The sequence below is a fragment of the Jaculus jaculus genome, chromosome 15, assembly GCF_020740685.1.
Source record: "Jaculus jaculus isolate mJacJac1 chromosome 15, mJacJac1.mat.Y.cur, whole genome shotgun sequence".
NCBI classification, from domain to species: Eukaryota; Metazoa; Chordata; class Mammalia; order Rodentia; family Dipodidae; genus Jaculus; species Jaculus jaculus.
In genome coordinates this window covers 37,324,444-37,337,747 of record NC_059116.1, presented here as the reverse complement: position 1 = coordinate 37,337,747, position 13,304 = coordinate 37,324,444, and the positions used below count along the sequence as shown (strand labels likewise).

The 13,304-nt window shown below is 51.8% G+C and overlaps 1 protein-coding gene across 2 annotated transcripts in view; it reads left to right on the top strand.

Annotated features, from left to right (window-relative positions):
* Rfx2 (regulatory factor X2) overlaps positions 1–6,566 on the top strand; it is an 88,354-nt gene extending 81,788 nt beyond the window's left edge. For both annotated transcript variants that reach the window (XM_004654999.2, XM_004654997.2), the window contains 4 exons: positions 794–1,002; positions 3,501–3,654; positions 4,531–4,573; positions 5,011–6,566. In XM_004654999.2, coding sequence (XP_004655056.1) covers positions 794–1,002; positions 3,501–3,654; positions 4,531–4,573; positions 5,011–5,123 — 519 coding nt within the window. In that variant the 3' untranslated portion in view covers positions 5,124–6,566. The remainder of the gene's footprint in view (positions 1–793; positions 1,003–3,500; positions 3,655–4,530; positions 4,574–5,010) is intronic.
* The last annotated feature ends 6,738 nt before the right edge of the window (positions 6,567–13,304 follow it).

Genomic DNA, 13,304 nt, shown 5'->3' with positions numbered 1-13,304 from the left:
GCTCCTTCTTTCCCTCTCCATCAAATAAATAAGTAAATAAAATATTTTAAAAAATAAGGCTGGGCATGGGCACACCTTTAATCCTAGCACTTGGGAGGCAGAGGTAGGAGGTTTGTCTTTGAGTTTGAGGCCACCCTGAGACTACATAATAAATTCTAGGGCATCCTGGCCTAGAGAGAAACCCTACCTCAAAAAAAAAGAAAAAGAAGGAAAAAAAATCTGGGCTTAATGGGGCGTACCTTTAATCCCAGCAAATGGAAAGCTGAGGTAGGAGGATCACTGTGAGTTCAAGGTCAGCCTGGGCTAGAGTGAGACCCTGTCTCAAATAAATAGCAAAAATTAAATTAAAACTAAATAAATAGCACTGGGCTGTTGCTCAGCCTACCTTTCCTGAAGCCCTGGGTTCCATCCCCATCACCACATAAACTAGACATGGTGGCACACCTGTCATTCCAGCACTGGGGAGGTGGAGGCAGGAGGACCAGGAGTTCAGGGTCATCCTCAGCTACAGAGTAACTTCCAGGTCAGTCTGAGACCATGTCTAAAACTTAATTAAATAATAAAGCAACTTAAAGCCAAAATAAGACATGATGTAGTGTGGACCCAGGATGAACACTCTGGTTTGTGGTCCTGTCCTTGATGGTACAAGTAGTGCTTGACTAAGCTGGTCCAAGGCCAAGGTGTTGGAGTCACAGGCTAAGGGTGCATCCTAGGTGGGATGTGGGCTTGGCCTGTGTGAGCAGGACCTGGGTGTATCCTCAGCCCACGCTGGGGTCCCTCCTGTCCCCCGCAGGAGCAGGCCTCATGGGTGTGCCAGTGTGAGGAGAGCATGGTGCAGCGGCTGGAGCAGGACTTCAAACTCACCCTCCAGCAGCAGAGTTCACTGGACCAGTGGGCCAGCTGGCTGGACAACGTGGTCACCCAGGTGCTCAAGCAGCATGCGGGCAGCCCCAGCTTCCCCAAGGCCGCACGCCAGTTCCTGCTGAAATGGTCCTTCTACAGGTAAGCCAAGACTTCTGGTCCAGGAGAAAGGCCACCAGCCCCAGGACACCATGCCTGCCTCCTGAGATTCTGTGGGATGAGGGCAGGTCAAACGCACAAGGAAGGACCTGAGCAGCCAGCCAGGCTCATGTGGTTTCACACTAAGTGCAGCTCAAGACAGTCTCTTTCCAGAAATATGGCTTCCAGCAGCACAGCAGCAGTGACATGAGGGAAGTTCCTAAAAGGTGTGAGGAGATGGGGGGCTGTGGTTAGCGGTGGAGTGACAGCCTAGAGACCACAGTGATGCTATCACTGTAGCTGCTGGTGAGGTCACTTCTGCCTGGGATCACATCACCAGCTCTCAAATCCTGCACTGATGGACATAGCCAGCCTGATGGTCCAGTCCTGTCATTACAGCTGTTTACTGAGGTAGGAGGATCACCAAATTCAAGGCCAGCCTAGGTAACTCAGTGATATTTCCTCTTAAAAAGTAAAGAGCGGGGCTGGAGAGATGGCTTAGTGGTTAAGGGCTTGCCTGTGAAGCCTAAGGACCCCGGTTCGAGGCTCGGTTCCCCAGGTCCCACGTTAGCCAGATGCACAAGTGGGCGCACGCATCTGGAGTTCGTTTGCAGAGGCTGGAAGCCCTGGCGCGCCCATTCTCTCTCTCCCTCTATCTGATTTTCTCTCTGTGTCTGTCGCTCTCAAATAAATAAAAAAAAATTTTAAAAAAAAAAAAAAAGTAAAAAGCGCTCAAGTGTCGTGGCCCACGCCTTTAAGCCCAGCTCTTGGGAGGCAGAGGTAGGAGGATCACCATGAGTTCAAGGCCACCCTGACACTACATAGTGAATTCCAGGTCAGCCTGGGCTAGTGTGAGACCCTACCTCAGGGAAAAAATAAAATTCAAGTTACTGCTGGAGAGATGGCTTAGCAGTTAAGGAACGTGCCTGCGAAGCCTAAGGGCCCATGTTCGACTGTTCGAATCTCCAGGTCCCACGTAAGCCAGATGCACAAGGTGACGCAAGTGCACAAGGGTGCACCTGCACACAGGGGGAGTTCAGTTGCACTGGCTAGAGGCTCTGGTGCACCAATTCTCATCCCTCCCCCCATAAAAATAAAAACCTAGCCAGGCATGGTGGTGCACACCTTTAATCCCAGCACTTGGGAGGCAGAGGTAGGATTGCTGTGAGTTTGAGGCCACCCTGAGACTACAGGATGAATTCCAGATCAGCATGGTCTAGAGCGAGACCCTACCTCAGGGGGGAGGGAACCTCAAGGACTGAAGAAGTGACTCAGTGATGGCCCAGGTTCAGTTCCCCATTTCTCACCTAAAGACAGATACAGAGAGTGGAGGTACATGTGCCTGGAGTTCATTTGCAGTGGCAAGAGGCCTGATGTGTCCATATTCTCCCCCATCCTTTCTCTCACCCTCTCTCTGCTTGCAAATAAATAAGTAAAACTGTTTTGTTTTTACTTTATGAGAGAGAGAATTGGTGTGCCAGGGCCTCTAGCCGCTGTGATTGCACTCTGGATGAGTGCGCCACCTTGTGTGCATACGCAACCTTGCGTGCTCATGTCACCCTGTGCGTCTGGCTTATGTGGGACCTGGAGAGTCAAACGTGGATCCTTCAGCTTTGCAGCCAAGCGCCTTAACTGCTAAGCCATCTCTCCAGCCCAAAACTTTTTTTTTTAATTTCTCAAAAACATTCCTATTGGACTGGAGAGATGGCTTAGCAGTTAAGGCGTTTGCCTGCAATGCCAAAGGACCTCAGTTCAGTTCCCGAGGACCCACGTAAGCCAGATGCACAAGGTGGCACATGCATCTGGAATTCGTTTGCAGTGGCTGGAAGCCCTGACACGCCCTCTCTCTGTGTCTGCCTCGTTCTCTCTCTCTCTCTCTCTCTCTCTCTCTCTCTCTCTCTCTCTCTCAAATAAACAAATATTTTTTTTTAATTCCTATTGGAAAGCTCATATTCTACCCTGACCTCACTGCTTCAGGGCCTGCTTACATGCCCTCCACTACCTGGAGCATTGAAACCTTCCTCGACTTCACCCCATAAAATTGCATGCCCTTTGTCTTCTTGGAGCTGCATACCCCATCACCTTTCTCTCTGTGCTCCATCTCTTCCACAAGCTGACAGCCTTCCCGGAAGCCACACATGGCTTCTTGGCTGTCCTCCAGCTCCTAGATGTTTGTCAGATGATGAGCCCAAGACAGGGGTGGGTAGGATGGGGTACTGAGCGTACCCTCAGGCACAGTGGAAATGTCATTAGCCAGAGATGGAGGTGCAGCACTGGGTTGGGAACCATCACTTTTGTTTCAAGAACCTGCTTTGTTTTATTCCCACTGTGTCCTTTGGTGACTCTGGGAGTGGGTGGATATCCCCCTCCCCATCCTTCTGTACTGTGGGCTCAGGCTTGGGGATCAACAACTGCTGGCCAGGCTCAGCCCCATGGAGACCCCTGGCCAGTGCCCCAAGCTCAGTTCGCTGACGGCCCCTGACCTCTGTCCGCTATCCCAGCTCCATGGTCATCCGCGACCTGACGCTGCGCAGCGCTGCCAGCTTCGGCTCCTTCCACCTCATCCGGCTCCTGTACGACGAGTACATGTTCTATCTGGTGGAGCATCGCGTGGCCGAGGCCACCGGAGAGACGCCCATCGCTGTCATGGGAGAGGTGAGGCCCTGAGTGTGGGCAGAGGGTGTGGTCACAGTGGCCCGAGAGACCTGCTTCCCACCCAAATTCTTGTCCAGCAACAATGTCCTGCCTCTAAGCCAGGGCCCTAGATAAACCTCTGGCTCTTAAAATTAAGATGGAATACATGACACGGGAGGTTCTATTTCGGGGGCTGTGGAGGCACCCCAGGGGTAAAGTACTGGCTGTGCAAGTGTGACTTCAGATCCCTGACTCCTGTGAAACGCTAGGTGTGCTGGCACACTTCTGCAGTCCCAGTGCTAGGGAGGTGGGGACGATCCCCAGGGCTTTCTGGCCACTAGTCTAGCCTAAACGTTGAGGTTCCAGTTTCAGTGAGAGACCCTGTCTCAGAAAATTGAGGTGTAGAGTGATTGAGGAAGACACGGGACATAAGCCTGTGGCCTCCACGTGCACACGTACAAATGCTCTCATAAACACCGGCTGTGTTCATGCTGTGCCCATGAGCTAGGCACCAGACCTGGACAGCCCAGAAGAGCAGAGGACTTTCCTCACAGACCCTTGCCACTACATCACTATGTCACTATGTCAAATCCCAGTCCATCTTCCGTCATTGCACAATGTCTGGGAAGGACCAGAGCCACTTCTAGGAAAAGCCTTTTTATGTTTGTTTTCTGAGGTAGGGTCTCACGCTAGCCTAGGCTGACCTGGAATTCACTCTGTAGTCTCAGGGTGGCCTCGAACTCACAGTGATCATCCTACTTCTTTATGCCCAGCAGAAAAGCCTTTTTTAACTGTGAGTGGGGACACAATTAAAGTGCTGGTTGATATTTCAAACCATCCTTCGCCCAGCGTGACTGTCACCCTCAATGGGTCCTCTGACCCTTGCTTCTCTTACAGTTCAATGACCTGGCCTCCCTGTCATTGACACTGCTTGACAGAGGTGAGTGCGTCTTGGCCCCCAGCCCCTCTGACCCCATCTCAGTGAGCAGTAGACACTGCAGTGGTTCCCAGTGTGGAGTGTGCAGATGGCGGGTGGCCTGAGAGTTGGGCACAGGTCCCTAGGAAACCAGGTAGTAGCCTGAGGAGAAGCCCCGCCCCAAAGGGAGAGCACCTAGGCCCTTCACCCCCAGACAGAGGAATGACACCAGCCTGGGCAGCCAAGACCTCCTGCCCCGGGTGTGGAGGCACCAGTCTCTTAGCCAGTTGGGAGCATTACCCAACGCCAGTAGCCAAAGGGAGTCAGGAGGCCACCCTGGCAATGCCAACCTGGGGCACCCATGGGTGACCAGACAGGCCACAGGGGCATGTTGACCCAGAGCAGAGGCCCAGCAAGGTTTCCTAGGCACCCTGTTCATACTATGACCTCTGACCCCACAGAGGACAACAGTGATGGTCAGGGTCACGAGCCCGACGGGGACAGCCACAGCCTGGGTGAGCCCCTGGTGAAGCGGGAGCGCAGTGACCCCAGCCATCCACTGCAGGGCATCTAGCACCTTCCTCAGGCGCCTTCCACACACTTCTGGAAGGTGTTGCCCAGCCCACTGGGAACCTGAACCCCGGCTGCTCCACACTAGTGCCTCTTAGATGACATGATGTTTAACGTGACTTCAGGGGCCCCCCTCCCTGGGGTGCACCCCCTCAGAGGACCAGAGACTGTTGGATAAGAGATGACTGATGCTGCCCTGCTCCTGCTGAGGTCTCGCCCAGCTGTCCCCTGGCCACCACAGCCCCCACCCTCAGCTGCACGCACGAGCCTTAGAGGGTGTTCCCAGCTGTCCAGGGAGACACTGAGGCCCTGCCAGGGCTTCTGCTCGACTCAGCTGGTACTAATTCCTACCATAATTTAAAAACAACAACAACAACAAATAAAAAAAAGAGTACTCCTGGCAGAGCCCAGAGGGAAGGGACAGCCTCTCCCCACCAGGTCCCAAGCACGGTAGTTCCCATGGGTCTCCTCAGGAATGGAGGCCCTGGCCACATTGTGAAGAGTGAAGGACCGTCTACATGTGCCTCATGGCCTCTCGGCCACATGTCCCCCGCCAGACCTCCACGGGGCTGACTGAGGCACAAGAACCAGCCAGCCCCGTCTGCACAGGCCAAAGGCCCCTTCAGCGGCAGCCCCCGCAGCTGACCCTGGCAGGGATCTGGGCTTCTGTCCAAGTTCACAGTCAACATCAAGCCACCCCCAGTGGGCCTGGAATGGGTTTACTCAGGGACCCGGGTGGCTCTGTGCCCCCCACAGGCAGCACCCACCATGTCGTCATGTACCGCAGTGCCTGGTACCCTCCTCAGTCTTCCAGTGTCACCCTCTGAATAAGCCATCCTGGATAAACCCCGGCAAACCCCATCCCAGCCTCTTCAAAGTCAAGCTCTTCCATGGGGACAAAAGAGCTTACAGACTTCCCAACATGTGACTGTCGCACTGCATAGGTGACCAGCAAGAGCTCCATCCTGAGACAGGCCTCAGGCCGAGGATAAGCCTCCTGATGAAACACAAGTTTCTCTTTCTGGAAAAAAAATGTTTGTACCAATAGTTTTGTGCTGTAATTGTTCTTAAAAGGTTTCTTATGAATGTGGACGTGACAAGGTGTCCCGTCCCCCATGTTCTGTTGTCGTTCCTCAGCAGGTAACTAACGAACTCTTGTGGCCTTTCAACTTGTTTCGTGACAAGCAAGATGCGTGACCCCTGCCCTACTCTGACTGCACAGCGGGGAGAGGAGGCGACAGGGAGGGAGGACACGAAGCTAAAAGTCCCTTATAGTTGCAGTGTTTGTCTGGTCTTAAGCAGCTCAAGACTTCAATGAAATCCGACACCGAGAATATCTAAAGTATGGTCTCTCTGGGAGACGGTTAAGCTCACAGTGAATGGATTGTAATTGACCGGCATTTTTTTCCCCTCGTGGAAACCAATATAGACTGGGTTTTTTGCCTTGCATCCTGTCTCGTCCTTTCCAGGGTCCATGTAGCTATGAATAGCAGAGTGTGTCTATTCGGGGGTCACCATCCACACTTCAACCCAGCCCTCAGGAGAATCCTAGAGATGTCACCTCTCTTGCCAGCCTTGCCCAGAGAGTAGAGCCAGCAGAAAGCCAAAACCAACAGCCGGCTTCCTTCATATGTCTGCTGGCTCCCCAAAGAGGCGAAGTGAAGCTTTGCACCTGAGGTCCCTCCATGCTTTCTGGGAGTGGCGTCCAGCATGGGCAGTGTCATTTGTGGACACATCTGGCCCATCCAGGTGCAGGCAATTCCACAGGTGGTTCTCACCTCTCATCTGGGGTAGTGTTGGGGCCAGATGTTAGAGTCTCTGGGAATCAGGACATGAGCATGTCTAGAAATGACTTGGTTCAGAGAGCTGCATGGTGTGGGGCCAGGAACTGCCTCATTAGAATGGCGTCTGGGAGCTGTGAAAGGACCCAGTGATGACAGGATATCCCAGAGAAATGGACACACATCCCCATCAGCTGCCCCCAAACTAATATGTCAGAGACTCTGGCCTCAGCCTCAACCCAGGTCCTGTGTCACAGGAAAGGACTTCAAAATCCCACTAAGGGCCAGGTCCCTAAGACAGCCCTTCACTCCCTGGGCTGTGTGTTCAGGGCCTATACTTGGTAGACAGAGCCATTGTCACTATCTTGAAATTTTCTTAAATTTTTAAATGCTTTTTATTACATTGATTGCACATAGTGCTGGGTCTCATGGCATTCCTGCACATGTGGGTAGTGTGCCGACTGCATTCAGTCCCGTCACTCTCTCTCCTCCCCTTCTCCCTTCTGCTGACCCCTTCCTCTTCCCAGTCAGTCCCATTTCTGCTTCCATCTCTCTCTTTTTTTGTTTTGTTTTTTGTTTTGTTTTTCCAAAGTAAGGTCTCACTAGCTGACCTGGAACTCACTGTAGTCTCAAGGCTGGCCTCAAACTCACAGTGATTCTTCTACCTCTTCCTCCTGAGTGCGGGGATTAAAAGTATGCGCCACTGTGCATGTGTCTTCTGTAACCCAGTGAGTTTACAGAAATGTGGTGGAGCTTGTTTACAGGAACATGGGCAACTACCAGAGACTAAAGAAAATACCCCCCCCCCCCCAGTCAGGGAGGAGAGAAGAGAGCCAGGAACCCTTCCCACCTACATGGCAGGAAATTTTTCTTAAGTTTTGAGCAAGGAACCATGTTTTTTATTTTTGCATCAAGCCCTTCCAAGCTGTCCTGACTTGACGCCCACTCTGTGCCAGGCTCTGAGCATCCATGTCCAATGGGACTCCATACACCCCTCACCGCTGGCTGGGCCAGGCTCTGACCATCGTCCCTCAGCCAAGCTCCCTCCCACTAAGGTCTCAGAGCTAAGTCGAGCAGGCCCCAGCCTCCCACTGAGCAGCAGCCGACGCCATCCCCCCAACCCAGAGCCAACCTTGCCCTAGGGTCCTGAGTGGTTGTCAAAGGATGGAGGCTTCTGAGGAGAGAAGGCCCCGAAGGCAGTGAAGAATTACACACGGGGTGCACGCTGAAGTCCACAGGCCACTGGGTCCCTGGGACAAACACTGGGTAGGCCAGGAGGATACTAGAGCCTCATAAGGGGAACTCTGACCCTAGCGAGAGCCTCTGGAAGCAGTGGCTGTGAACCTAGCAGGCTTCATGCCAGCCATTTCTTTCCCGTCTCTTCTTTTTGACCATCTCCAAGGTAGGTACGCATGGGCAAATTGAGGCTGTTGGCTGGAATGCAGAAGTGATTGGCGGAGTACCAACAGCCGTCTTGTACTTTAAGGTGGGAGTCATTTGATAAAGATGGCAGGGCAAGACAGGAGATGCCTGGGTACCTACTAATACTGAAGCTGCAGTTAACCCTGATGGCCTCTTGGCAGAACACAGTCACAGGTGAGATGAGAGGAAGAGGATCCACACACCACTAGCAAGAACTTAAACACAAGAATAAAGGACGGGGCTTGAGAGATGGCTCGTCAGTTAAGGGCTCTTGCTTGCAAAGCCGGACAGCTTGGATTCAATTCCCTAGTGCCCACGTAAAGCTAGAGGCCCAATGTGGCACATGGGTCTGGAGTTCGCTTGCAGCAGGAAGACGGCCTGACACACCAATATTCTATCTCAAATAAAATGAAATGTGTTTTTAGCTGGGCGTAGTGGCACACGCCTTCAATCCCAACACTTGGGAGGCAGAGGTAGGAGGATCACTGAGAGTTCAAGGCCAGCCTGAGGCTACACAGTAAATTCCAGATTAGCCTGGGCTACGTGAGACCCTTCCTCAAACAAAAAGAGAAGTGACTACACCCAGAAAAACTGCACCTGTGCTAAGAAAGGAGAGTCACTTTCAGATAAGAGACCTCTCCCGATTTTTCTCTCACTTCCCTGGCTGCTAGGCTACACATCCTGTCCTCAGCCACCCACTGCATCCATTCCAAGGACAGATTCAGATGCCCTTCCCCATGCTGCCAACTTCATGCTAAGAGGCTCATGCCTACTTGGCCCATAATAGAACAACACAGAAGTTTGGCATCATCACTCAGACCTCAAGGGGCCAAACAGCAGCTCAGCATCGCTGCTCACACCAACTCACGGCCCACACACGAGCTCAGCATCGCTGCCCACACCAACTCACGGCCCACACATGAGCTCAGCATCGCTGCCCACACCAACTCACGGTCCACACACGAGCTCAGCATCGCTGCCCACACCAACTCACGGTCCACACACGAGCTCAGCATCGCTGCTCACAACTCCTCCCAGTCCACACATGAGCTCAGCATTGCTATTCAGACCTTCCCCAGACCAGACTATTCACACTTTCTCACCATGTGTCCATCCCAAAACATGCCCCAATGTATCACCCACCCTTGCCGCATCCCTCTCAGCATACCCATCACCCAGGCACTTCTGCCTCCCCACCACTTCTGTAGGCTACAGAGTGAGTGACAATCCCACAATCAGTTATGCTGTCATGGAAACCACCCTCATCAGATTCCCAGAGATGGCAGAAATCCTTCCTAGCCTTGTCTTGAGAAACGGTACGTAGCCCTGGAATAAGCTTTCTATAGCCGTGTCCTTCCCTCGATGTCATTGTGGACACTGAGGCAGGCATTCCCTGAGGCACTCATCCTGGACACTTCAAGGTACTGAATAGCACTCATGGCCTCCACCTATTCTAGGCCACACGCACCCCCAATTGTGAAAGCTACAAATTCTCCAGCTATTGTCCAGGGTCCCCTGGGGGTGCACCATCTTTAGCACCATCTTCATGTGCACCTGCCTCTTCCTGGAAGTTTCCTGGGTGCTTCTAGACAGCTGAGGCGCACTTCCACCCCGGCCACATCTCCCCTGCCTCAATACTTTGCAATAGCTCACAAATCCATCTGTGGAGCCACTATCTACTTTGTTTAATGCTGCATTTTCCAGCCAGCAAGGGAGGAGGTCTGTCCCCTTGGAGTGGTCATGGGAAGGCGGAGGAGGAGAGCCTCTCCTCAAAAGAAATAAAACATTTGGAGCACTGAGTAGTGGTCAAGCAGCAGCACCTCAACCTCGCAGGATTTGATGAAATTAAACAGCTGCAAAAGATCCAGGGGAGGTGGCCTGGGGAGATCGCTCAGTGGTTCATACCCTTGCCTGGCAGCCTGGGTTCGTTTCCCCAGTATCCACCTAAAGCCAGATGCTCACACAAAGTGGCACATGGTCTGGAGTTCATTTGCAGCAGCAAGAGGCCCCGGCTCACCTGCACTTTCACTTTCTCTCTCATAATTCAATAAAACTATTTGTAAAATAAAGGAATATTGTCTTTATATCAGCAACCTTCACAGCAAATGTTAATTGTGCTTTCAAGCAGACTCCAGAATAAAGGGGCTTCTTTCTCTTCTCAAGTCCCCATAATTTTCTCTTCCTTTTATTCTACCTTAGAACTGTACTGAAAGACTCAGTGGAGGAGGGAAGGGAGGAGAGAGGAGGGGAAGAGAGGGGAGGGAAGGGAAGGGAGAAAAAGAGGCATGAAGAGATGAAAGATGGCTCAGTGATTAAGGCTCTTGCCTGCAAAGCCTAATGACCCGGGTTCAGTTCCCCAGTACCCATATAAAGCCAGATGCACGAAGTGGTGCTTGTGTCTAGAGTTCATTTGCAGTGTTTAGAGGCCCTGGTGCACCCCTTCCTTCCCTTCCCTCCCCTTTTCTTCCCTCCCCTCCCCTCCCCTCCCTTCCCCTCCCTTCTCCTCTTTTCCCCTCTCTTTCCATTTTTTTTTTTTGTTTTATTTGGCTTTTTGAGGTAGGGTCTTACTCTAGTCCAGGCTGAACTGGAATTCACTATGTAGTCTCAGGGTGGACTTGAACTCATGGTGATCCTTCTACCTCTGCCTCCCAAGTGCTGGGATTAAAAGCATGGGCCACCACACACAGAAAAAAAATGTATATATACATATATATGTATTAGAGAGAGAAAAAGAGGCAGATAGAGAATCGCATGCCAGGGCCTCTAGCCAATGCTGCAAATGAACCCCAGATGCATACGGCAACTCGTGCATCTGGGAAGTTGAACCTGAGTCCTTAGGCTTCATAGGCAAGCGCCTTAACCACTAAGGCATCTTTACAGCCCCCTCCAGTCCCATTTCTTAAAAAATATTTTTTAGGGCTGGAGAGATGTCTTAGCAGTAAAGGCATTTGCCTGCAAAGCCAAAGGACCCAGGTTCAATTCCCCAGGACCCATTTAAGCCAGATGCACTAGGTGGCACATGTGTCTGGAGTTCATTTACAGCGGCTGGAGACCCTGGCACACCCATATTTTCTCTCTCTCTCTCTCTCTCTCTCTCATCAATAAAATATTTTAAAATACTTTTTATTTTTAATATTTTTATTTATTTTATTTATTTGAGAGAAAGAGTCAGACAGAAGGTGAGTATTGCCACTGCAAACAAACTATAGACACAAGTACAACTCTGTGCATCAGGGTTTATGTGGGTACTAGGGAATTGAACCCTGGCCATCAGGCTCTCAGGCCTTACAAACAAGTACATTAAACCACTGAGCCATCTCTCCAGCCATTCCCCATGTTTTTTGTTTTTTTTTGTTCGTTTTTTTGTTTTTTATTTTTCAAGGTAGGGTCTCACTCTAGCTCAGGCTGACCTGGAATTCACTATGGAGCCTCAGGGTGGCCTCTAACTCATGGTGATCCTCCTACCTCTGCCTCCCAAGAGCTGGGATTAAAGGCGTGCGCCACCACACCCGGTCCCCATGTTTTTTGAGAGACAGGGTGTCAAGTAGCCTCAAACTCCTGGCCCTTCTGCTTCCACCTCCTAGATGCTGTGATGACAAATACTCGCCACCTCGCCTGGCAGGATGAGGCACTCTCGTCTCTCTGGTGTTTGCGTGGAGGTCTGCGTGTGGACACACACGTGCCAGAGAGCATTGTGGAGGCCAGAGGACAACCTTGGGTGTCAGTCCTTGCCTTCCACCTTGTTTGAGGGGGGGTGTCTTGTTGGCCACTGTGTATGCCAGGCTAAGTGCTCAAAAGCTTCTAGACATTCTGCTGCCTCCATCCCCATCTTTCTGTGGACACAGTTGGATTACAGACCCTTGCTGCCACACTTGGATTTGCATGGGGTCCTGACTCAAGTCCTCATGGGCACACATGGCTGCAGTAACCTGCATGTTGCTGGGACAGAGCACACAACCGGAAGCAGCTTGTGAGAGAAAAAGGTTTATTTTGGCTTCCAGACTTGAGAGGAAGCTCTATGATGGCAGGAAAAAGATGTCAGAGCAGAAGCTGAACATCACCTTCTTGCTGGCGTCAGGTGGACAACAGCAGCAGGAGAGTGAGCCAAGCTCTGGCCGGGGGGTGGGGGGGAGCTGCTATGAGGCCCCTAAGTCATCCCCCAAAAAAAACACCTCCTCCAGCAAGGCTCCACCTTCCAAATTGCCACCAGCTGGGGACCAAGCATTCAGAACATGTGACTTTACAGGACACTTGATTCAAACCACTCTACACACCAAGCGTTTTATTCCACCATCCCAGACCAGTCTAAGACTTTGTTAGGGAAGGCGCCTCACTGATCTTGCTCAGTGATCTCCACTCCCAGGATGCTCTGGGGCTTCCAGATCCTTCTCTCTCCCCTTTGATCCCACAAGTATCCTCATACCCTCACTTGAAAGGTGACTTTAGGGATGACAACCAGTGTCCAAGCCGACACCCTCTCCAGCACCCAGGAATTCCATCGGGATCAATTCCAGGGCCCATTCCAGCAATGCATGGAATGAGAGAACCCATCTAGACATGGCATGTCCCTGGTGTCTGGTAACCGTGGTGTTAAGCTAAGAATGTCTCTCTCAGAGTAAATGGAAATGTGACATCAACTTCCTGTATCTGCTGGCAAGCAGAGCCAGTGCCCTTGAATCATCAGCTGAGTTACAGACAAGAAAATGACCTGCTTTCCCTGTCCGTCCCTCCCCCCACCACCTGCCACTGGGTTTTGATTTCATCTCAGTCCTCCGCTGCCCCAGTGGTCAGTGTGTAACAGTCTTTTCCCTGGCGGATTCCTTTATTCCATTGTAACTGTGTCTGAATGGAGGGATCAGGAGCTAGGTGTGGTGGTGCACACCTGTAATCCCAGCACTCAGGAAGGAGGCAGAGGTAAAATGATAGCTGTGACTTTGAGACCAACCTAGGACTACAGGGTGAGTTCCAGATCAGCCTGGGTG